The 25,084-nt window shown below is 36.0% G+C and overlaps 1 protein-coding gene across 8 annotated transcripts in view; it reads right to left on the bottom strand.

Moving 5' to 3' along the window:
* The window catches only part of LOC120529740 (microtubule-associated protein 4), a 220,636-nt gene that overhangs the window by 46,038 nt on the left and 149,514 nt on the right, over positions 1-25,084 (bottom strand). For all 8 annotated transcript variants that reach the window (XM_039753823.1, XM_039753818.1, XM_039753816.1 and 5 more), the window contains one exon: positions 528-622. In XM_039753823.1, the coding sequence (XP_039609757.1) occupies positions 528-622 (95 nt within the window). The remainder of the gene's footprint in view (positions 1-527; positions 623-25,084) is intronic.

Below are 25,084 nucleotides of genomic sequence, written 5' to 3'. Positions count from 1 at the left end.
AGAAAAAGAAAAAGTCAGTTTCTTTTTAAATTTTTTTGAAGGACAATGTGATGCAGTCTGTGTGGTGCCTAGGCTTAATGCAGTGTGGGATATGCCAGGCTTAGTTCAAAGCATCTCCTTTGACAGCTTAAGAATTCACATCACAATGGATTAAGCACTCTGCTGTCAGAGGGGCAGCCTTTACATAACACACTGTGCAGAATTATATCACTTGCGGTTACAAGTGAACTCTCAAAGAGACAAAAAACTTTGTCATAGAAGACAAGGGCTAAGGCAAATGATATTGCACAATCTGTACAAGGATTTTTATCTGCTTGAACCCTTATCAACTTTCACAATAAATATTCTGCAGTCATCATTATTCATCAAATTGATTTCTATTGTCTCAGTCTATGCCGCTGGCTGCAAAAGGCTCAAGCCAAAACAAGCAGCCTGAGAAAAATTAAAAGGAGGCAAGTGACATTTTATGAATGAATAGTAAGAAAGAAGAGCAGCTTGACTAGAAATCTCAGTGCAAGTGGACCTACCTTTGACTTTTTCTCTGGACTTGGTGGCAACTCTTTGTTAGGTGCAGCACTCATTCCATTTGCTGTGGGCTTTTTATCATTTTTGTCATTTGATTCTGTTTCAATGCAGAAGAAAAGAAAACAAAGAAAAAAGTTAACACAGACCTCCAAAAACTACATTTTCTCTGTAAAAATAGGGATGTTAATGTTTAATAACACAAAGGGGGAGCACACTCACACACAGCTTTAGAGCTTTCATGATGCCAAGCCAACTTGTGACATTGAAGAACTTAAAATAGTACCTGCTTGGTGTAAATTTTAATGGGTTTAAAAAGGTAATGAAATAAAGAAACAAAATGAATCATACTTTTACACATCAACAGCCTCCTAAAAATAATAAGGCATCAATTTTTTTTACTGTTGGAAAAATACACAGATTATATTCAACATTATATAATTTGCTTTGGCATGTCTGTGGCCCTATCCAGGTGTTGTTTCTCTCTTGCACCTGATGATCGCGGAGATGGCATCTAGCCAACCTGTGATTGTGCCCTGGATAAGCTGGATAAGAAAATGGCTCAACAGATCTGTGTGGTTATAACAATAGGTGTAGCTTGTGTGAAAAGATTAAACCAATAAAATGTCAAAAAATGTCCAACGATGCGGCTCAGAGCACTGGAACCAGGATTCAGCAATTCGCAGCCTCTGACCTTTTGCAAAGTCAAGGAACATGGAGCCACTTTCATCACGGTCACCATGAAGACCAAGACAATTCTCATAGCCACCTCTCTCAGTGCCAGTGGTTGCACTGAAGTCACCCATGACCAGAGGAGTGTCACCTCGCAGGCACCCATCAACCACCGAGCAAAGTCACGAATAATCAAAATGTGGTTACAGAGATTCTGAATTATAGTTTTCATTAGCAAAAATATAAAAGTTGGCATCTAGAATCATCATTTCTATAAGACATTAATGTTAAAACTGCTTGTATTAAATTGACAATTTAAAATACAATTACGTTCATTTCAACAAAAAAGCTGTATATAATTTGAAACACAACAGTAATTCTGGTTAGGGCCTCCTTTTCCTCTCAAAACAGACTCTGTTCTTTATGGCACAAACTCCAAATGATGTTGGAAAGCTTCCTTAAAGATTTTGGTCCAAGTTGTCTTGATTGCATCATGCAATTTCTGCAGATTTGTTAACTACATATTCATGCTATGAAACTCTCATTCTACCACATCTCAAAGGCATTCAATTAAATTCAACTCTAGTGACTGGGAAGGCCATGTAAAGATCATTGAACTAATTATGTTCATGAAACCAGTTTGGAATGATTTTTACTTTATGAAATGGTGCATTGCTATGCATGAATTATCCATTAAAGATGAGCAAATTGTGGCTATAAAGGGATGCACACAGTCAGCAACAATACTCAAATAGATTGTGGCATTAAGGCTATGAATGACTGTAATAACAGGGCCAAATCGTGCCAAAAAACACACGTATACACTACCACCAACCTAGACTACTGACATAAGGCATGTTGGGTGCATGGATTCAAGCTGTTGGTGCAAAATTCTGACCCTTCCATCTGTATGCCAAAATAGAAATCAAAATTCAACTTGCCAAGTAATGTTTTTCCAGTTTTCATGGGTGAGAATGTGCCTACTGCAGCTTCAGCTTTCTGCTCTTGGCTGACAGGAGTTGAACCCAATGTAGTCTTCTGCTGCTATAGCCTATATGCCTCAAGGGTCAACATGATGTGCATTCTGAGATGGTTTCCTGCTCATTACAAGTTGTACAGAGTGATCAGCTGAGTCACCATAGCCTTTCTGTCAGCATAAAGCAGTCTGGACATTCTTCTCTGAACTCTCCCATCAACAAGGTGTTTCTGTTCACAGAACTGCCACTCACTGAATGTTTTTGTTTTTCAAACCATTCTGAGTAAACTTTACAGGCATTTGAGCTTGAAAATCCCAGGAGATCAACAGTTACAGAAACAGAGGAATCCGCCTGTCTGACACCAACAATCACACCATGGATGAAACAACTGAGGTCATATTATTTCTCAATTCTGGACTTAGATGTGAACAGTAACTGAAGCTCCTGACATGCATCTGGATGGTTTTATACATTGCACTGTTGCAACACGATTGGCTGATAAGACAGATTTCACAGACAAGCAAGTGTTCCTAATAATTTTTCTCTATGATAGATATACTGTAATTAACTCATATTCAGACTGTTCATATTCAATTGATTATCTGATATTCTCATTTTAACAAAGATATACAGTAGATATATTCAAGTTCTGAAGTCAAACTTGTAATTTACCCAGTGACCCTGGTCTGGATTAAGCTGGTTAGAAAATGACTAGACACATTGTTTATCAGATATCAAAATTGCAATTTTGTATTCACGGAACAAGAATACAATTAAATCAACATAAGGCCTTAAATTAAAAAAAAAAATGCCATGCAAGCTTATCTGCTATGTCAAAGAAAAACAGAAATAGGTTAAGTGCAAACATACCTAACAGAAATAATGATTTAGGCTTACCAACAACCTTGTAGGAATTACAAGAAATATCTGCTGCAATCGGCATTTATTTAAAAAAAAAATAAAAAAAGAAAAAGAAAATAAATGAATAAAAAACAATTAACAACAGTTCTAAAACGCCATATTAAAACATTATTCAGCTACTTGTTGCCTTGTTAATTCTAACTTTCTTTAACATGCTATGGTTGAAAGATTTAAAAAAAAAAAAAAAAAGCCACCAAGAAACTCTCAAAACTACTTTACAGATTTATCAGCACTGCATAGGTTCTCAAATAATAAAACTGCGGCACCTATTTAAAATGACAGCATCTACAATACAGGAACAGGTAAGGGGCTTACAAGTGAAACTGGACGCATTAGAACAGATGAGGTTCCTAGCTTCAGCAGCACTTGCTTTAAAATCACTGGCAAAAGAAATTACAGAGCAAAACATTTACCCCTCTGTCCTCATGCCTTTAACAACGCACATATTTCAATCATCCTGCACATTTTTGTTGTGCTACATTTAATACTAATCTATCCCTCTAGGGAGAATTCCATAAAGAGTCTATACTAATAACAGTGTCTGGCTTTTCATAGAACATTCATCGAAGGTTGTTACAATGAACAAATGTGGCATTTCATCAGAATATCAATACTGCTAAACTGAAATCTTTTTACCTCTGACTAGCAGGCTAGCTCCAGCTTTGTACCCAGATTTATCAGCGACTATCAAGACATCATCAATAAACTAACAGCTAGCCTCTGCTACAACTGTATAAGTAACAATATATTTTGAGGACTAGTCTTAGTGTTTCTCTCATTTCTTTGGGAGGCTGTGAGGCTAGAAAGCAGAGAATGTTTTGATGCCCTGAGCAAATTTATTTTCTGAACAGATTTATTTCAGTGTAGCTGGTGGGGTGTGTCTCAATCCTTACTGGTTGCATGAAGGTAAAGAAAGGAAACAGCTAGTGGTTAAGGGGCCACATTATAAAAATGTAAACTCACTCACAAAGGGCAATTCTTTTTCAACAGCTAACTCAATGAAGAAGCTTTGGTATGTGGAAACACATGTTAAACCTAAAGAACCTCCAATCACAAATGGACATAATATGCAAAATACATAAACCCTCTCTCAGGTCAGAGTCTGAACCCATGACTGAAGCTATGAGCAAGATGCATAATGCACTCTGCCATTGTACAGCCCAACCTTTGTTGTTTTTTGTATTTAAAACGAACAGTAAATACAGGCTTACACAGACTCAGACATTCAGACAAAAATGCTGATAACATAACCTTTCTTAAAAAGTATGTCAAGATGACAATACTAATTATGTGATTATACATGATTATAAAAGCCATTTCAAAAGTGTACTTAATGTAACCACTGTTAAGTGGAGTTTATTGAATTGTGATTGCATGACTGTGAAATGTGGTAGAAGACTATTTATTGCTAATTAATGCAAATTTTCTATTTTGCTTGGGAAAAAATTACTTGAAAGTTTTTCATTAGTTCAATTATTAAGCTGTAATTATGTAAAATGGTAAATGCATGAATTTAATATATCTAAACCTACAACACTTTTAAATGTAATTCCACATGATTCTTCATTTTTTCCACATTCTTTGCACTGCATGTTAAAGGTTGTCATTGATGAAAAGGTTTCTCATAAACAACATGTTTACATTCAAATACATATTAATGATTTCTAAGGTGTCAGAAAGTTACATGCCTGATTAAAAAAATACATTTATTTAATTAGCTAACATTTTAATCCAAAGTGACTTATAAATTAGAACTGTATAGTTCAATTATTTCCGTATTTCTGAAAGTTGAGCAGTGGGATTCACTGAATTGATTTAATATTTCATTTACTGAAACTCCTACACTCACTGTTGCTAGGGCAATTTAGAAGTAATAATTAAAACTCACTTCTTCTACATTAAATTACACAAGAATTTGAGATCCTTCCTTGCCTTTGTTTTGGGGAATAGCACAGCTTTTATATCAGAATTAACTAGAATAGCTAAAGTACACTTTCCACAAAATTGACCATATAATGATTTTGGTAGTAGCAGAAAAAATGAGCAAAATAAAGGTCTATTGCTCACAAAAGTTTAGTGAAGAGTTCCTTTACATATCATCTGTAGCACACTAAGTTAGTAGCAAAGGAATGAAAGTTATGAAATCTGACAACAACAACATTTATTTCTATAGCACATTTTCATACAAATGATGTAGCTCAAAGTGCTTTGCAGGATGAAGAAAGAGAAAAAAGACAAAATTTAAAAATATAATTAGTCAATACTAATTTATATACAGTAGAATAAGAATAAGGTCCAATGGCCAGGGAGGACAGAAAAAACAAAGTATCCCTGTGGCAGACACAAATTTATACCTGGGTAATGTAATGTTACACATAGAATACCATCATCAGTGAGCTGAATGAACCGGAGGGTTTTAAGAGAAAGAACCACATAGCCTACAAAAGGCAATCCGTTTAAAATCAGACCTGTGGCCCAAGCACTGCGAGGTGTTTATCAAAGCTGTTGCCCAACTTTGCTACCTTTGTGTATATTAAAGCTTCTAGTTCAGGGGTGCCCACAGTTTTTCGGCTTTCGAGCTACTTTTAAAATGACCAGGTTGAAATGATCTACCAACATTAAAAATGATTTTATATATATATATATATATATATATATATATATATATATATATATATATACACACACACACACACACACACAAATATATATACTGAGTATACTTTATACATAAAATATATGTTGTCGTACCTTGCATAACTGAATAACCTGTATGGCACATTAACAATTCAATACATTTATGGTCACTGCAGTATTTGGATTTAATAATCGTCATGTGGGAAAAGGCTGACTCACATAAATAAGTAGAGCCGAATAATGCAGTCAAGGAGCTTTTGAATTTAGCCGATTTTAGTTCCCTCTCCTTTCTCTTTCTCAGATCGCTTTATGGAAGGACGTCAGTTTCGTAGTTTTTATGAACAGTTCGAAAGTGCCTTTCCACATTCTCCTTCTTTGGAATAGCAATGATAGATTGACAGATCAGACAAACGCACTTCGATTGTGACATTGTGAGAAAAAAAATTCTCTTCCAATTCCACATCCAGCCCATAGCCTCCCCAAACATTTTTTTTTTTAATCCCTTCTTTAGTTGATATAAATTGGACGGCTAACTAGATCAAAGCTGGAGTTCTGCAGTAGGTCGCGCGTCTGATCATGCGTGTGGGATGACCAGTCTCAGGCTGGCCGCCCTGTGTGTCAATCAAGTGGCAAATGACTACCGTTAAAAAAAAGTTTTTTTGCATGCAACGCGATCTACCTGCACCACCTTTGCGAACTATCGGTTGATCAAGATCGACACATTGAGCACCCCTGTTCAAGTTAATGTGACAGTTTCCAAGTTGTCTCCTAAAATAATAGTATACTAGCAAAATACTCGTGCTACGCAGCGGCAAAGTACTGCCTTAAAATTTTTATTAAGAAGAAAATTAAACCTTTTTAAACTGAGGGAAAATATACCAATACTTATTTGTTAAGGATCTCTTTGTATACCACATTGTTAGTTCGGCCCTCCGGTTGTAATACGACCAAGCTGTGCACTGAGCTTACTCTTGAGCAGGCAACGTACAGTTGACCATGTGAAAAGTAATCTTGTTTCAAATCTCACAGCTTGGATTGCCGCTGTCATAATCGGTTTGAGTTTCATGGTTTGTTTCAATTACAACAGCATTTGCAGGACTTGTGTTGAAGAGACATTCGGCATCTGTCAAGCGTTGTAAGCATACAACCGGTTTCATCGATAACTTCACATCCAGCTTTTGAGAGTTTAAACATTCATAAACATCAAAGTGTCCACTACTGAAATCGTCACCTGTGAATCTAAGATGTTTAAGAGGCATTGGCGGTTGTCGAAAGGTATAAAATATTTGGCCATTTCGGGACGTTTGAAAGCGACAACCAAACAATTCAACGGCAGCCATCAACTCACATGCAGACCCATAGGTGAAGGGCTTAAGCATTTCACATTTATAGTGCTCCTGTGTAGTATAATTATCTCCTGTACCGTCATCAGTCCACACCTTGAACCTGTCCCAATCATTCGGTACATAAGACACAATGTTCCTCCGGATATCAAGAGTGAGCCTGATATGGCCGTGCAATATGTAACAAAGAGAATGGAAAAGGCAGGTGCCATCTCCGGGAATGGAAACCACTCGGTAAGTGACAGTTCTTTGATCGATGGTGATCACCTCGATAGACTTGTTAATGGGGGTACGGTTGGAATGATAAAGGAAATGGGTACCTGAACAATGTAAAGTAAGTCTAAAATACCTACACAATAACTATAATTGTAATAAATGAACAATAAAACAGCAGAGAAGCCGTCAATTAACACTAGAATTACCAGAGCCTACGAAAAAACTCGTAAATCTGTCCCACCTTAAATCGCTTCTTAAAACCGTTCTCACCTCTCCGCCAGCGTCTTTTGTTAATCTAAATGTGCTGATAAAAGAAAAGCTGCAAGTAGCCGGCTATTCAATCCCCCCACCGACTTACAACGTGCACAAACTTCTCCCAGCTCATGCCTTGATTGATTTTCTGAGAGTGAAGTGGAGTTTTAGAGTGGAAATAATAGATCGTTGTTTGGAAGACACGCATTTCATGTCTGTTCCGTTTCTACAGTAACCTGTGTAAACACACTGTTAAAACAGAAACGTTTTTTATATTCTAGTAGTAAATGACAAAATGTAGGCATAAACTATATAATGTATGAAGCCTGAAGTCCAAATATCAAAGAAATATTTTCACAGAAGGTACAAATCTAACACAACAATTGCGCTTTTATTCAAAAATATAACTGCAGAAACAAAAAGCCGCCTTAACATGCGACATTGACACTTGTTTATTATGACTGCCTCCGTGGTGCAATCGAATCAGCTGCCCACTGGGAATCAAAAGGTCGCGAGTTCGATCCTGCACCACTCCATTTTGAGAAGTAAACTGCTCTTAGTCTTACTATTTTAGAATAAAAACATACATACAACAAATATACTTGTAAAGGTTAGCTTGTTTTTTTTTTTTTATTAGTCAGTTTTATTATCTCGGCCGTGTTCACGAGCCCAAACACATCCCACCCCCACATCTGATACTACTGTTTTCACATAGACGCGCTGTAACAGAGGTAAACTCAGCTCCCTTCTACATCAGAGCAAGAATGCACATACCATTGCTTGCATAGTAAAGTGTCAGCAGGCACTTTTCGTGGCATTACACACATTTTTGAGCATGCCCTCTGCACACTACTTGTGATTTTAGGCTTTAGGAAGTAAGTAAATAAATAAAGGTAAATTGTGTCATAAAATGATTTCTTCAAAAGTCACATATATTTGTCTCTTTCTTTTTTTTAAATGTGCATTGATCACCACCAGCAAGTTGTAGCATACAGCATCTGGCCACCTGCATGTTCTTGCGTGCACTGAATAAGAGACAAATATACAGTCTGACTGAGAGAATCAGACTGAAAAAAAGCAAACATTTAGAAATGCCATACTTTTACAGCTGATCGGACGCTGTTCGTTTTCAAATAATTTTGCATTTCTCTCTATGCTGTGGTTTCTATTACACACCTGAAAGAAAGAGAAAATATATGTGAAAACATCATTGCACAAATGCAATATTAATTCCGTGAAGATTGGGCCATAAATAAGAAAGTTCAATATGGCGGACGTTGTCGACCGCTATGACCGTTACGCATTGAATTTCGAAATGAAACCTGCTTAATTTTTGTAAGTAAGCTGTAAGGAATAAGCCTGCCAAATTTCAGCCTTCTACCTACATGGGAAGTTGGAGAATTAGTGATGAGTGAGTCAGTGAGTGAGTCAGTCAGTCAGTCATTGAGGGCTTTGCCTTTTATTAGTATAGATTAAGATAAAAGAATGTTATTTAACTGTAACAAGTACCACAAAGAAAAGATGTACACTTGCCACAAAATCAAAATAACTTACTACATAGTACTTTTAAAAAAGAGCGGTCTGAAGGGATGGAAAAATATACTTTATAGATGGGTGAAAGCTTAAAAAAAAAAAGAAGAAAATCATAGCACAGAATTATACTATGATTACAAGAAGTGTCTTATAATTTTATTTCCATTAATAAATACACAAATATAAGGTAAATATCAAGTATTAAATCAAATTAAATTTCCTGCATGACCAATGTTGAAAGATCTACTTTTAAAGAACAAATAGAGAGCAGAACGCAAGGTATCATGACATGACAAACTATATATTTTTCTGTAGAAGAATGACAGCAATATACCAAGCACACAGCATTTCAAAGGAAAAAAATGAAGTTTATGTCTACCACAAATCAGACTAGATGCACTTTGCTGCCCATTGTGACACAACTTTGAAATATGAGAACAATAATACAGACTTCATCTGTTTTTTTTCATTTGCAAATGTTATGAGGACAATTCAAAATAACCTTTCAGATCTTTCAGACAGTGTTGAATGGACAAACAAAAAAAGATATAAAACATAGCTTTACAGGCAGAACAGACGGTGCACTCAAATTTTTAACTAAAATCCTTTATTTTTCTGAAGTTGTACAACGCTACGTTATTCAATGCAATTAATCCCATTACAGTGAGAACTCTTTAACATATCCAAGTCAAGGACTAAAGGACAAAGACTACAATACAGTGCATAATACATAAGTAACTAACCTAGTATAGAACAGAAACCTCTACAAACTGTTTAACTGCAACTGAAGCAACTGTGCCACTCAAAAGAAACAATGACAGAACACCCACAGGGGAAATTTGACAATACTGGTAGCAATTTTTATTATGACTCATGTCTGGCATTACTTTCATCTATGACAACACCTCAAAGGAGTTGAACTTTTGAAAAATACAGGCTGCTCTATTAAGTAGGAGTATCAATGAAAACACTTGATGGAGAAAAAAAAGGGTGACACACCATACAAATTGAAAAATTCCCCTACATTCAGGATCAACAACAATTATCCTACTATCAAACTCTAATGACATGCAACTGTATTAATATTATAATTTCAGCAATTATTTCCTAGAGGTATCTATCTCAAGACTGTTAACTTACTACTTTCGGTCAAATAATCAAACACTGTCATCAGTTTGATTTTTCATCTCAATGAAGCTTAGTATAAAATGTCAGCACACAATATGCAGCTAGACAGAAAAGTCCTGGGGCTGATAAAAGTGCAAGGCAGGACATGATGCAGACTGTACCAATTCCAGAAGCAGCTCAGCCTGCCAGACTCCTTAATTCCCCTCCAGACTTTCAGCCCCACACAGGCTGATAAGCATAGACATCTCCAACACGTTTCCATGGAAACATTCCTGCAAAGGAGACAAGAGCCTTGGTCCTTCACACAGAAGGTTAAAATCTTTGCTATGACTGAACAAATGTGAGACATAGTCTAGGGGAGAAGCAAAGACAACCATCTGTGTAGATCTGCCAGTTCTATTGATGTAGTCAATATTTATGCAATCAATGTTAAACTGTTAATAGCAAGCAACGAGTTTTGCTTTCAAAAGCATGAAAATGTACATTTGTTCTTATAACCAAGTGTAAATGCAAGAACTATAGCTTTACTGATTTTAAGATTAATCATATTAAAAAAAAAAAAAAATCTTGCAACGTGCCACTTTTCATTTTCCCAAACTTGGAAGGTCTGCTCAAAGAAATCCATCTTTAGTGAACTGAGGACATACATAATAAGAATATGGCAAAGATGCTTTGTTAGATTTTTTTTTCTTTATTTTGATTTCATATACTATATTATGATTCCCCAAGTGGAAATTGTCATTATGCATAACCTTTGGAGGTCAGAGCACAAGGTCAGCCAGCACAAGTATAGGAATCCCTATGGAGTCCTACATTTTTCTGGAGCATCATCTCTGAAAAAGTAGAAGCAATGCATTTTATTGGGATTTGTACTATTACGTTTTATTACATTTCAGAGGTTCATATTGCTTATCACAATGTTAGCTGAATTATACTTGTTATGATTCTGCATTTATACATACTCTTCAACTTAAAGAAATTTATTTCAATGTCTATATTTTTCCTGAAGTTTTGAGGCTCGTAGATTTTAGTTTTACATTTATTTTACATCTTCAAATTGATTTTGATCAGTTTGATGTGTTTTATCATCTTGTGTGCTTTTGTTTCTCCATAATTTCACTCCAAGTCTGTCAAGTGGTTGCAATTGTTGTGGTTTATGATGTCACTATAATTTCCAGTATAAATGTGACTGTGATCAGCCTGCTCAATATCCCTCGGTGGATAAAATTCTATTAATAAGAACCCTTGGTGCCAGTCAGTATTACGAAAGAAATTCTAAATGTTTAATGACATTTTTTGCTTTGGTTTGTACCTTCCTTCCATCCTCAACTTTCAAGTTTTGGTTTGCCGTTTAACAACAAACATGTTTTGATATTGTTACTCCTGCTGCTGAACTCTGCAAATCTTTGCACTATTTTACTGTCTAGCTCTCTGGATGTCATCTCCCGATCTTGTTTTCCTCTCCCTCACAATAATTTTGGGCTTCTTCTTTGTGCCCATAACAATAATAAACTTAAAATTCTCCATTTACACAAACTCATACAATCAATAGAGAAACAGGAGAGCCAAGAAAGTTAATTTGAAATCATGTGTTCCATTTGTTTGTCTTCATCCTGACATAAGTTTATTTCCTTATGAAATTAACATTTGGCCTCACCTACAACAAAACTAGCTAGGAAAAGTGTATTACTTTACCAGCCAACCTAGAGATGTGCAGTCTGTGTACAACTTTGTTGAAACCAATTATTATTTAGTTGCCCATTCTTGTTGTTATCCTAACTTGTACAAATAGCAATGTAGCAAATAGCCAATCATCTAATTTGGTACCACTTGTGGAACTTGTTTTATAAAATATTTAGATAAACAAAGTAAACCTGGCATATCACTATTCAACTTTTCCAAGTGGTGTTCAGTCATAGACTTCATTCACAATGCACAACCGTGATATTCAGTCACATAGTGTGTCATCTGAGGTGGGCTGATGCCTGCCCGGGGTTTGTTTCCTGCCTTGCGCCCTGTGTTGGCTGGGATTGGCTCCAGCAGACCCCCGTGACCCTGTAGTTAGGATATAGCAGGTTGTATAATGGATAGATAGTGTGTCATTCCAGTGACTCAGTTATAATAGCCTGCGATTTACAACAAAATGAAACAAGTATGATTTTCTCTTAAGTTATTGGGTCTGTTGCTGCCCATATAAGAGATGATAAACAATGAGTGCTCAGACAGAAATACTTTGCATGCAATGAGAATGGAAGCAAACAAGCAAAACTGGTGTTTTGGAATTCTCAAACAGAAGAACGACTTGTCTGTCCAATTTCCCATTTCTGTCATACCATGACAAAAAGGAAAATGACTGGCAGGGACTACAGCTGAACTCCCCATACCTGGAACACAGCCATCAGCGTTATAAGAGGTCACATAAATTGCCTGTCAAAATATAAGTTTGCTATACTTTGCAAATTGAAAACTGTGCTGACAAATTGTTAGGTTTTATTTTGCAACTCTAGTTATTTAATCTGATATCCTTAAGGCAATTACATCAAGCAACTGAAGTTGTCAAGTTCAACGTGTTTTGACTCAAAGTCGTATAGTGGGTTGACAGAAAAAGCTGTTTGTCGAGTTCATGTCTACTTTAAGGCACAAATCTTTTTGGTGACTAACATATATAATGCCAGGAACTTTAAAAGTAGTGCAGAGATAACTGAAATATGAAGCAAAACATCTATTAAAAAAAAAGTTTAATAATCAAGAGAACTGTTTTGTACATGGAATCAATTCATTTCTGTAGTAACTGTGGTCTTCCACATCCTGAAAAGGCCATAAATGAAACTTTCACAATATATTTGTTACAGAAAATTCTTAACTATTGAATAAAAGGGATGAACACATTTGAAAACGTAAAACTTTCATAAGTAATTCTATCATCAAAAACTCAAAAAAATACTATGCATTTAGAATTCAAATAAATGTCTAAATGAAAATATGGAAACAATTTACATTCCCCTGAGATATAAAAGTTAACTAATATGGCTGCAATATGGAGGAAAAGTCAGTTCTTTTCAAGGTGTTTGTGTCAAATTTAGCAACATCCAGGCAGTCAAATTTTATTTATGTCTTACCCTGAGGCACAATTAATTTAGCTACATTATTCTTAAGAAAGACTATTCTTTTTTGATAACAAACACAGCTTTGTTACATCTACAGGCCAGAGATGGCTCAGGGTGCTTGTGCTTTATATGTTTGGGGAAAAAAACAGAAAAAACAAGGATGACATTTGAAATTTGTTAAGAGCTGGTACTTGGAGGCACTGAAATAATGCCAACACTATCACAGGATGAAATTACTGATGTCCCTTTGCTACCGAGATCGCTGTTAAAATCTAAATTTAACTTATGAATGAACCACTCTGTAGTATAAAGAGAACAAAAAATCTGCATGTTATTTCTGTGGTCATTCTATTTTCACTTTGATGGATGTCTGGTGTGATCTTTTCAGCCCCTTTTCCTGACAAAACTTTAAAAATACAATGCCTATAAAAGTGCAGACGTATGTTAGAACTATGACCAAAAAGCAAAAAAAAACTGACATACAAACTTTTGAAAAAGTATGACAAGCCATAGGTGGAACTACCATTCCCTCAGTAAAGGTCAAGCTATACCATACCATTTACTATGTGTCTACAAAAAGCATATTAAACAGCAATGTTTAAGGAGAAATAAAAAAAAAACCAAGGATTAAAAGTCTGACGCACTTTCACATCTAAATGAGAAATTAAAACAACAAAATTATTTAGCAACAGATATTACCAAATCACATTTTAAGTGTAACTAAAGGCAGAATACTTGTACAAGTACAGAGGTTTAGGAGGAATTCAATTTTTATATTCTCCAAAGTACTTAAATCAATTCATTCTTAACACAGAACTTTTTGTTTTCTATAGGACAGTTAATTTTGTTATTTACTATTAATATCCTGGATATCAGTTATCAGTTTGACTAGAACAAATAAGATTTCTTATAGAGCAAATATGATTTCTTAAACTAGAAACATTAATACTACAGAACAGAAGGTAAGAAGATAAACTACCGTAGCTTAAAGTATAAGAAAAAACATCTTCATTATATACAGTCCATTAGTAAAATAAACAGACTCATTGAATCTGTATATATGGTGCTGAATTAAAAATGACATATGACCCAGTTGGGAGGACAATATAGCCCATTCTTCAGATTTATGTTTTACGACAGACTTTTGACATTTATGGACATTGTTACAGAACCGACATGTCAAAATGTGGCAATAAAATGTATTTGTAAATTTTCTTGAGCCTCTCTATAGCTCTAGTCAAGTGTTGAATCACTGTCCTTATGAACTGAAGCATTGGTCTGTACTTTTTGGCAATGTTTCCATGAACTGTGACATATTTAGCAGAATTTGCTGAAGAGATCCATAAAAATAGCATGTTACAGATGTTGTTATGCAGAATATGGGCAGCATTGCATTTGCATGTTACACTGCACACTGCTTTGCGATTTTTAAAATGTACAGACCTAGGGGATGCATCTTGTGGTAGGCAAGTTTTAAATCTGGCATATAATATTCCCAAACCTATGATAAAGTAATTTATATACATTTCTATTGCATGTGTTTATTATTCAAACCCTACTTTTCCCTCCTCATTATATACAGCTTTACTTAATTTTGTACCCAGCTTTCCTTTGGCAGTAAATGTAAAGTACAATACCCGTCTAAAATCAAGATTTTGAACATGCTTACCTAAACACTGCATCTATCTTTCAATTTTTCTTACAATGTATTATGTTCATAATAATGGCCATATGGTGAGCTAGACCAATGGTTTTTAAACATGGGTCTCCCACGTGTTGCTTAGGGGGCAAGGCAGGTACAAGAATGAACACAATGGGGAAAAAAAGGGGAAATTGGGGAGAAAGTAGGCCTTAAAAGGATTGGTTACACAATGGTCAAACTGGTATCTCTATGCTTCATTGTAATGTACTTCAATTCAACTACTCTGTCTCATAGTGCTCCTGCTGCAAGACTCCACTTCTACCTCTTCTATCCAGACTCTTTCTCCTATTACATGCTCACTGCTTGTGCCAATTCAAAGTCTCCCACTGCTCACAATGGCTCCAAGACAGTGGGTCCTTCTCACTCCTCACTTTATTGAGCCAATCCATGCCAGGATAGAGACTCCATGGGAAACACATGCCAAAGCCCAAATGCCAAAGTGCTCTCTTTCTCACAATATCCACTACAGCCCCTCTCCACATCTATATGACAAGTCTGCACATAATTAAAATAAATATATGGGTGCTGAAAGTCAGACATCTTTTTGAAGTTATCTATTCATTTCTTTAATTAACAGTGACCTTCTGTAATTCACTGTAGGCATTTGTTTTGTAGCCGTGCTTAATAATCTTATCGAATAATGTGTCTTCCAGAGAGGCTTACAATAATAGTTAAGGGTTACCAGTTTATTCACAGAAAAAATAAATTACAGCTTACTGAAAAGATCCACAATGAAGTAGGGAATACAAACTAATAGACTTGACATTGAATAGGCAATTAATATCTGTGCAATGTGTTCTTACAAATAAATTCCACCTTTTTGAAGCTCTACCAATATTGACAAAAGTCTAAATTTGTCATCACACCTCCCTTTGACATAAGCTTCTTAAAAATGTAGTTACATAAAATACTCTGATTGTGCTTATGATGCTTAGGCTGTACTTTTTGCAGGCATTCGGTTATTTGTAATAATATTTAAACAAGCAAGTAGCCTCTTTTTCTCTTGATATATCAGATAAAACTACCAAGGGGAAAACATTCAAAAATAAGGCTACCAGTACCTATACCAGAGGTATAGGTAGACTCAGTATTTTCATCGACTAAGCAGTGTACAGAAGTAAATAAAAAGGCAAATAAATGTTAGGCTATATCATAAAAACTGTTGAGTTTAATTCAAGGCATGTTATGCTCAAACTATATAATGCACTACTAAGACCACATCTGGAGTACTGAGTGCAGTTCTGGTACCATGGTACAAGAAAGAAGCTGTGCAGAGGAGAGAAACCAAGGCGTATCCCAGGACTCAAGGACATGTTCTACTCTTATAAACTAAGAGAATTAAACCTGTTTAGTTGTGAGAAGAGGAGACTGCATGGGGACCTAACACAGGTATTTAAAATTCTCCAAGGCATTGATAAAGTAGGTCCAGTAACATTCTTTCATCTTATGGATGAATCACATACTCTAGTCCATCAGTGGAAATGAAGGGGTAGTGCATTTAATACTAAGGTTGAGAAGCACTTCTTTACACAAACAGTTCTAGGACTCTGGAACAAACTTCTGTGACATGTAGTTGAAGTAAAAACCTCAACAACCTTTAAGAAGCATCTGGATGAGATACTGGGATAGTTTAACTATTAGGTAAACAAACAGGCTTGATGGACTGAATGGTCACCACTGGTTTGTCAAATATATTATATTTCTTATATGGTAGCATCAGGCATGGATCAGAAGCCAACTTTTTATAGCATGGTGTGCTAATATATCATATGGTACACTAACTCACAAGCCTCACATTCACTTATGCAGAGGTTCCTGATCACTATCGCATCACTGAGCTGTCTGCATTCACAGTTACAGAGATCTCAGCATGCAGTAAACATTGTATTCTCATGAAGAATTGTATCTTGTATGTACAAAGAGTAAGTTTCACTCTGTAATCGATGAAATAGCTGACCAGCCTGTCACAAGATATGCTCAACATTGCATCTCACTGGTAGAAGAAAGAACTTCATGTGTAGAGCTATACTCTACTATACTATATATATATATATATATACTGTACGAAAACCAGCTTTGAGAAGTCAGTGAGCTGCCCAATGAAAAGTTGCTTAAGAATAATATTCCTAATAGTGGTTGCTCACGATATCAAGTACAGAAGAAAAAGACTGTCTTTATTGGGACTACTGGATGATACAATATTCTGAAGTACCTTTAGTTTGGCAGTATGACAATGCCTACTGGTACCTGCTAGCCATCTCTTCACTACAAATCCCTTTGTATGTCTACATGTGACAATTAAAAATGAAACTAAAATGGACAATAAAGAGGTAATTAGATTTTCAATTTTATAGTTTATGTGACAATAATTAATTAGTAATTGTAATAATAAAATTAAATTAACTGATTTATTTCTAAAAGGCTACACATATTAAAAGTGAATGAAAAGTGCTATATTTTAAAAACAAATATTGGGGTCAAGCATAGCTTACACAAGCAAAACTTAATAATCCAGCTAAAATCAATCTGGGCAATAAAAAGTACAGTATGATTTATGAAACATCAGGAATGCACTCTAGTAATATAAACCTTTCTTATGGAAATGAAATAATAAATTATAGAATTGTACAACTATTTGAACAAAAAGAATAAAAAGATACTATATTTAATAAAAGGTCATGCTTTATTAAAAAAAAAAAATCACCTGAAGTGCTCTAGTTACATTTCTTTGTCAAGATAATAAAAGCAGATAAATATGTAACAATAATTTATGTAGCAGGAACTCTCACTACAAAAGCAAACTAACTACTTACAGTGTTAAATTAGTGTTCTCATTCTTGTGTGCCCCTCAACCCACAATTGGCCTCAAGTATATCCAAGCTTCTAGCAAAGGTTAAAATTAAACTTTAGTAAATGAAAGGATTTAGTGTTTTAAAAGTGGATAAAGTAAGCATATTCAGATTAGTAAATTATAACTGCACAACAGATTCTCAGCCAGCTCAGGGGCTGGGGGGATTTATTACACACTGTCACAATGTACATTCAGCCAGGAAATAAATTGTTACATAATATCATTATCAGGATTAAATGAGTAGAGTCTTAGACTTCGGGGTGGGGTGTGTGTGTGTGTGTATGTATGTATATGTGGTTAGGGTATACCCATCCCTTACATTTTGATAATTTCAATATTTTATCAAATGTAAACTGGCAATGAAATTCATATCATTATGAAGCAGCTTTGTCTCTTCTCCCTCATAAGCCCTTATCACACTAATATTTTTCCCTCTAAATTTATCATAAGCCACTCTAAGATAAATATTCAAAATCAGAGGTATAAACCCACAGTTATGCAACTCCAACTTTAACCCAGAATGCTGTGTCATTTATGCTCAGAGGTGGGTAGAGTAGTCAAAAATTGTACTCAAGTAAGAGTAGCGTTACTTCAATATAATATTACTCAAGTAGAAGTAAAAAGTAGTCATCCAAAAAATTACTCAAGTAAGAGTAAAAAAAAAGTATTTGGTGAAAAGACTACTCAAGTACTGAGTAACTGTTTGGTCATAACAAATGATTCATTTTTTAGAAATGTTGTAATAAGACAGACAAAAATATAAAATAATGTGCAAATTCTGCTATTTCCAAATAATAAAATAAAAAATGAGTAAAAATAAATAACATCTTTACAAAATAAAGATGGACAAATAACATAAAGTTCCAAATCTCAAGTTTTTCACAACAAAGCTTTTGAAGAGAATACCTACAGTAGGTAACATGTATGTTTGAACAGTGCAAACTACTTACAGTGACGAGATACCCTGTACACTGACAGTATAATACTGCATATTCACTTGCACTCCAAATAGCACATATGTGTCTGTGCATATTTGGTTAACGTGCTTGTTATTCACTCAGTGAAGTGATGGTTAAGCTTCAGTAGGAGTTGGCTTTTTTCATGTACAGTGGAACCTTGGATTGCAAGTAACTTGGTTTGCGAGTGTTTTGCAAGACAAGCAAAAATTTTTAATAAATTTTGACTTGATAAACGAGCGAGGTCTTGCAATACAAGTAGTCCGTATATGCTTTGTCTGCTAAGCGTCACGTGATCACAACCGAGCTGATGGTTCTTCTCTCTCTCGCTGTGGGATTGTGGGCAATTGTCAGTCGGCGTGCCTCACTCATATAGTCAACATCCGTATGAGCATTTACTGTTTACAACAGCATTGTGACCATGTGTGGGTGCTGTGACGTGCGATTCCCCGTCTTGCACCCCAAAACATGAAGCTGAGTTTCAATACTTTAGTGGCACCATTTTTATTCAGCTGGAAACATGAATAGCGTGGTTATTTATTGCAGTGGGATTTGCCACTCTCCTATATACAGACACAGCAGTCAGTCAGTGTCTATGCCGCTACAATTTGTGTGTGGTCATGTGACTGCATGGCTACATCTGATTTGTGAAACGGAGCCATGTGATTATTTTTGCTACATCTGATTGGTGAAACGGAGTCTTGTGATTATTATTGCTACGTCTGATTGGTTAAATGGAGTCTTGTGATTATTATTGCTACGTCTGACTGTGAAACAGTCATGCAGTAGATCCACTGGCAGCTTCTCTCTGGCAAAAATATAGCTTATCTAATGGAAAAAAAGTAACGATTCGAGTGTTGCCCAATGTAGAGAAGTAAAAGTGCGTTTCTTCTTCACAAATGCGATCTCAAGTAAAAGTAAAAAGTATGGTGCAGTAAAACTACTCTTAGAAGTACAATATTTTTTAAAAAGTTACTCAAGTAAATGTAACGAAGTAAATGTAACTCGTTACTACCCACCTCTGTTTATGCTACATTTTACGACCATTTAAGCAGACCTGGCTCAGACATGACTCTTCTCAGAATTCCAGGAAAGTTTGGCATTTTTCAAGTCAGAGTTATTTCATCACAATCATGGCATGTACCGAGTTCTAAAATGAAGCAGATTTTATAATATAAATACACATATATAAAACTAGCCCATTCTTGCCTTTTTTAATGGAGGTGAAGGGTATCGAAGTACCATTATTACAAAAAGCTTAAAAATGTACAAATATGTCCATTTGTCAAGGTTTAAAATGTTAGCAAGTATTGATCCACATCTTGAAATTACATATACATTGTAAAACAGCATATCAATGTCATTTTAAGAAGGAAGAAAACCATAAAGCCATTTTAAGGAAAGACTGGTAGTGCACTTTACTTAGCTGCTCTTCTTCCTCTGCGGCCACATTTAGGGAGGGGGCATGGATTCAGCTAAGAAAATTAACAAGCACCATAATTGACATTGGATATTGATGCCCAGATGTGAAATGCTGTCTATTTTCTGTAGACAACTAGATAATATTAACTGAAAGCTTATTAATATTAACAGAAGCTTATTTCTTTACTTAGCAAAGATACTGTCTTCACTTATGCCACAGGATTGATAATGCACACATATGCCACTTTACACCGACTGCTGAGGAGGTGGCCCTAAGAAAAGGACTACGATATATGGTTTCTTCAGCAGTTGCTTCCATCACACCACTCAGATGTTCAGTGCCAACTTGCGTTCCCAGCTGCTTTGTGTTTTTGCCTGCTCATGCATGCTGCCTGGCTCACCCTGCTCACCCTGGGATAGAGGAAACCCATATTCCACTTCTTCCTCTGCCTCCTTGCTAATGGTTATGCATCAGGGCTGATGGACTAGAACAACTGGAAAACTCGAATGAAGTTCTCTCTAAGTGTTTTGTTTGCATTTGCCAGACCCCGCTACCACTTGTGAGGGTTCTTTAATGTCGGCTTTTCCAGGTAGTGTACAGTTGTCATTACTACTCATAGTGACAGGGCCTGCATGATTTTACATATTCTTTCCGTATAATTACATATCGATTGGTATAAGTGAGTGTCAGTTTGTTTACTCACTCAAACATGTTGTTCTTTCATTACCATATATTTGGAAAAAGTGCCTCATTGTGCATAAAAAAAAAGCCGGTTTCTGTCACTTCAATCTGCTCTATCGCACACTGCCATTTTCATTTTGTTTATCATTTATTTTGCTTCATTTCATTTTGTTTATCATGCATGTGCTGAATACACCGCAGAAACTGTGACGTGCAGGTGGCTTGGCTCTTTCAATAATCTAGCGCTTTTATTATAAATACAATGCAGTGTAACAGGTTCACTTCAGGTTGACTATACGAACAAAGTGAAATGAAAGTCTTATTTGCTCCTTTCAGTATGCTGTCACTCAGCATAATGTAGTATAGGCTATGTAAAATTACAAAGAATGTAAAGGGTGAAAAATAATCTGAATTTTGGAAAGAAATAACATGATTTGAGCACCTGATATGACTGAACACAATAATATGATTTGAGCATCCTGATTAATATGTGATTGGGGTACTAAGTTGTGTTTGTTGTACTACTGGATCAGTACCAACATTTTGACTTTGGTATCAATACCAGCTTTCAGGCATCAGCAATAGTAACTAAATAGTTCAGAAGCAAATGGCAGATACCTTCCCCTCATGGAAAGTTTCATTTCTATAGCCCACATATACAAATGCCTCCCACACGATGTGGCGTACGCGTCCAAGGAGGTTATGCTCAAGCTTTATAACACACTGATGAAGCCTCATCGGGAGTCCTGTGTGCTGTTTTAGTTTTCCGGGCTACAAAAAGGACATAACAGCACTAGAAAAGGTCCAGAGAAGAGCGACTAGGCTGATTCCAGGGCTACAGGGTTTGAATTATGAGGAAAGATTAAAAGAGCTGAGCCTATACAGTTTAAGCAAAAGAAGATTAAGAGGTGACATGATTGAAGGGTTTAAAATTATGAAGGGAGTTAATACAGTGGATCGAGACTGTTATTTTAAAATGAGTTCATCAAGAATATATGGACACAGTTGGAAACTTGTTAAGGATAAATTTCGCACAAACATTAGGAAGTTTTTCTTTACACAAAGAACGACAGACATGCACTTTAAATGAAGAATAAAAAAAACATCCAATATATTCTCAGATATATTTACTGTATTATCCAAACAACAAATAAATATTTTGCATTCTTTAAAACTTGATAGTTACAACACTGAAATGTTCAAGAGGGTTGGAGTGATTGCCAATTCTAAGATGGGTCTTTGGGCTCATGCCTCATGTTAGACAGGAATTCCATAAATTTCTGAATTATAGCTACTGCCGTCAGGATAGACTTTCATCCCTGCAATCATGAACTAGAATAAGCAGATCAATGTACTTATTCACAGTGATTACTACACCATTTGAAATGTCCAGAATCCTAGGTTAAGATCCATGCTTTGACACATTGACAAGCAACATTGGGTATGTGCTTGGCTGTGTCCTGCAATTAAATGGCACCCCATCCAGTGCTGGTTCCCGCTATGTAATTGAAAAACACAGTATTTCCTAGCTACCCACAAATGGAATAAATACATTTACCACAAAAAAAAAAATTATTATTTTATTATATCTTATTTGGCTGGCACCATTATTTATGGTACATTTCCATTGTTTTTCAAATACAGCACAGCAGGTCAAATATGGTATGTAGTGGGATTTGAACCCACAACCTCTAAAGTCTTAACCAGTACACCACACCGCCTGCATTGCATATAAGACATTTATGAACACTAAATGTATAATGGATGCATCAAACACTGAAAATCTATTGTCATGACCTGGAATACCTGTAAAATGAGTGATTAAGATCCTCAATAAATATTTGAGAGATTATTTAAGGGCTTCAGCAGGGTAGTGAGGGTTTGGGATTGACTTTAAACACCTATGCAAAATACCAGTATTGTGTAGGCTGGCCAAGGATAATGCATTGATTAAAAATTTCAATTATTATCAATAAAACATTGAGAAAGATTTTGTCAGCAGAACTAAAATATTGGCTAATAAAAACATACTGTTCCAGACAAACAGTAAAAATATTAAAAATTCTTGCAGCATTTCAAATATGGGGAGTAAATACTGTATATTTACTAATACTATGACCACTTGTTAAATGGATCCCAGTTGCTTTTACAAATTTGCAGTCAGTGATGCAAATCTAAAAAAAATTAAAACACTCTTTAGCTGGCATCTTAAAAGCCATCTTTCAACTTATGAAAGAAATTAAAAAATGAGGTTCATGAGCAATGGTGCAGTACAATCTTCAAATTTAACCCATTCATTAACAGACATTAAGATAAACTCGAAAGCAAAAAAACAAGAACAAAGACATACTGGCTATAGAAGTCATACTTTAAACTGGAATTTCTAAAACACAAAATGCTGAAAGTGAATCTGAACACGATTGAAATAAGAGCTTGTGGAATTCCTCCAAACACCTTATATAGGTCAAAGGAAAATTAAACCATTAAACACATCGTTTGTTGCAGCTTAATAGAAAAATTGCACTTATTGCATTGTTTCAGTCAATCCAAGACTTGCAAATAAAGCAGCATCTGTGACATTAAGGTTATGATAGAAATGTGCAAGCTGTCTTTCTGTAGCCTACATTGAGCTGTGATAGTAAATGTCTGTAATTGCAACCTGCATTTCATTAGAGATGCCTTAAGTTTAAGATTCAGTGATCTTGCTCACTTAAAAGATGCCTGGATAAATTAATCAAGATAGGGAGCATGAAAAGCTGAATGTGCAGCTTAAAGCAGATGAACACATGAATACATGAGCACGCATGCACGACTGCATTCCAACAGAGCGACAAATTAAAGAGGGGCTTTGCAAATACTCTGTCAAACAGAGCCATGCAAGCTCCTCTCTTCATATTCTGTAATAAACAGGCAGGCCTTTGGACAGAATTAGGTCATTTACAGCAAAGCAAATGCTTGTTATATATTATATAAATAAAGACAAAATTGACAGTTCAATATCCTGACAGCAATATTTTTTAAAGGTTCTTCAATATTCAAACATAGATGCACACAGCCTACAAAGCAGACATCCTCTCCAGAACTATGAACCTACAATCCATCACTCAACAGGAAATCCAAAGATGTGTTCTATTCAGCTTAATCCCGAGTCAAGCTATACAACACCTTTAATGCACAATTTACCCCTTATATCTAATAACCCTAATCACTTCACATAATTCATTCCTATCTGTAGAACAGTGTAAAGCCTGTCAGGGACTAAATGAAAGCTGAATACATACCATTCATAGTGTCAGTGGTCTCTTTGCAAGAGGTGCTGGAGGGCACTTCAGTGGAGCCTGCTTTGAATTCCGCTTTGCCTGTACTTTGTCCAACACTCCTCTCAGATTCAACTTTTGCATCACCGCCACTTACTTCCACAATATCTTCGAGATGAGTGTGAGGAAAGTTTCCAGCATTCTTCACAACAGACACACTATGGCTCTGGTTTGGTTGAGTTTTATCTTGCATTTGAGGCACTGGCTTAACATCATGCTTGCCAGGCAGACAAGAGGTATCACTGCTCAGTAATGGCAAGGCTGGAGGTTGTTCTTCTGCCACAGTCATGGATCTCTTGATCTGAGCAAGTGGTTTTCTGCCTGGTGCAGTGCTGGGAGACAGAAGACCATCTGTCTGGACTGGTAGTTCAGGGTATTTGTCCGAAAGGTCTAGGCTGGTTGGTACAGAGAGATGGGTGCATTCAGACATCGCTCTTCTCATTGCTTTTCGCTGCTGAGTGGCTCGACCACCGATGAATGGTTCCACTTCATCCCCACTATCCTCTGTGTCTCGAAAGGTGCTAGGTATGGTGCTTTCAACAGTTTTTCCATTTCCAGAGGGGCTGGCATCTTCTTTCATGTTACTACTAGCACCTTCAAGGTAACTGTCATTAACAACACCAATTACACAGTAGTTAGGCGGTTCTTGCATGTGCGACTGCCTTTTTGGGCTGGAGTGTGGCTGAACAAGGAAGTTTGGATTCCAAACACTCACCTCCTCCTTCTTGCCATTTTCAACTGAAATAGACACATTTGGCAGTTTACTGATAGGTGAATTCTGTACTCCATTATTGTTACTGGTCATCAGGATCTCATTTGCCATAGCAGCAACATCAGGGGTTGGCA

The sequence above is a fragment of the Polypterus senegalus genome, chromosome 5, assembly GCF_016835505.1.
Source record: "Polypterus senegalus isolate Bchr_013 chromosome 5, ASM1683550v1, whole genome shotgun sequence".
Classification (NCBI taxonomy): domain Eukaryota; kingdom Metazoa; phylum Chordata; class Cladistia; order Polypteriformes; family Polypteridae; genus Polypterus; species Polypterus senegalus.
Note: the sequence above shows the minus strand (reverse complement) of the source record. Positions and strands in the feature narration are given on the sequence as shown.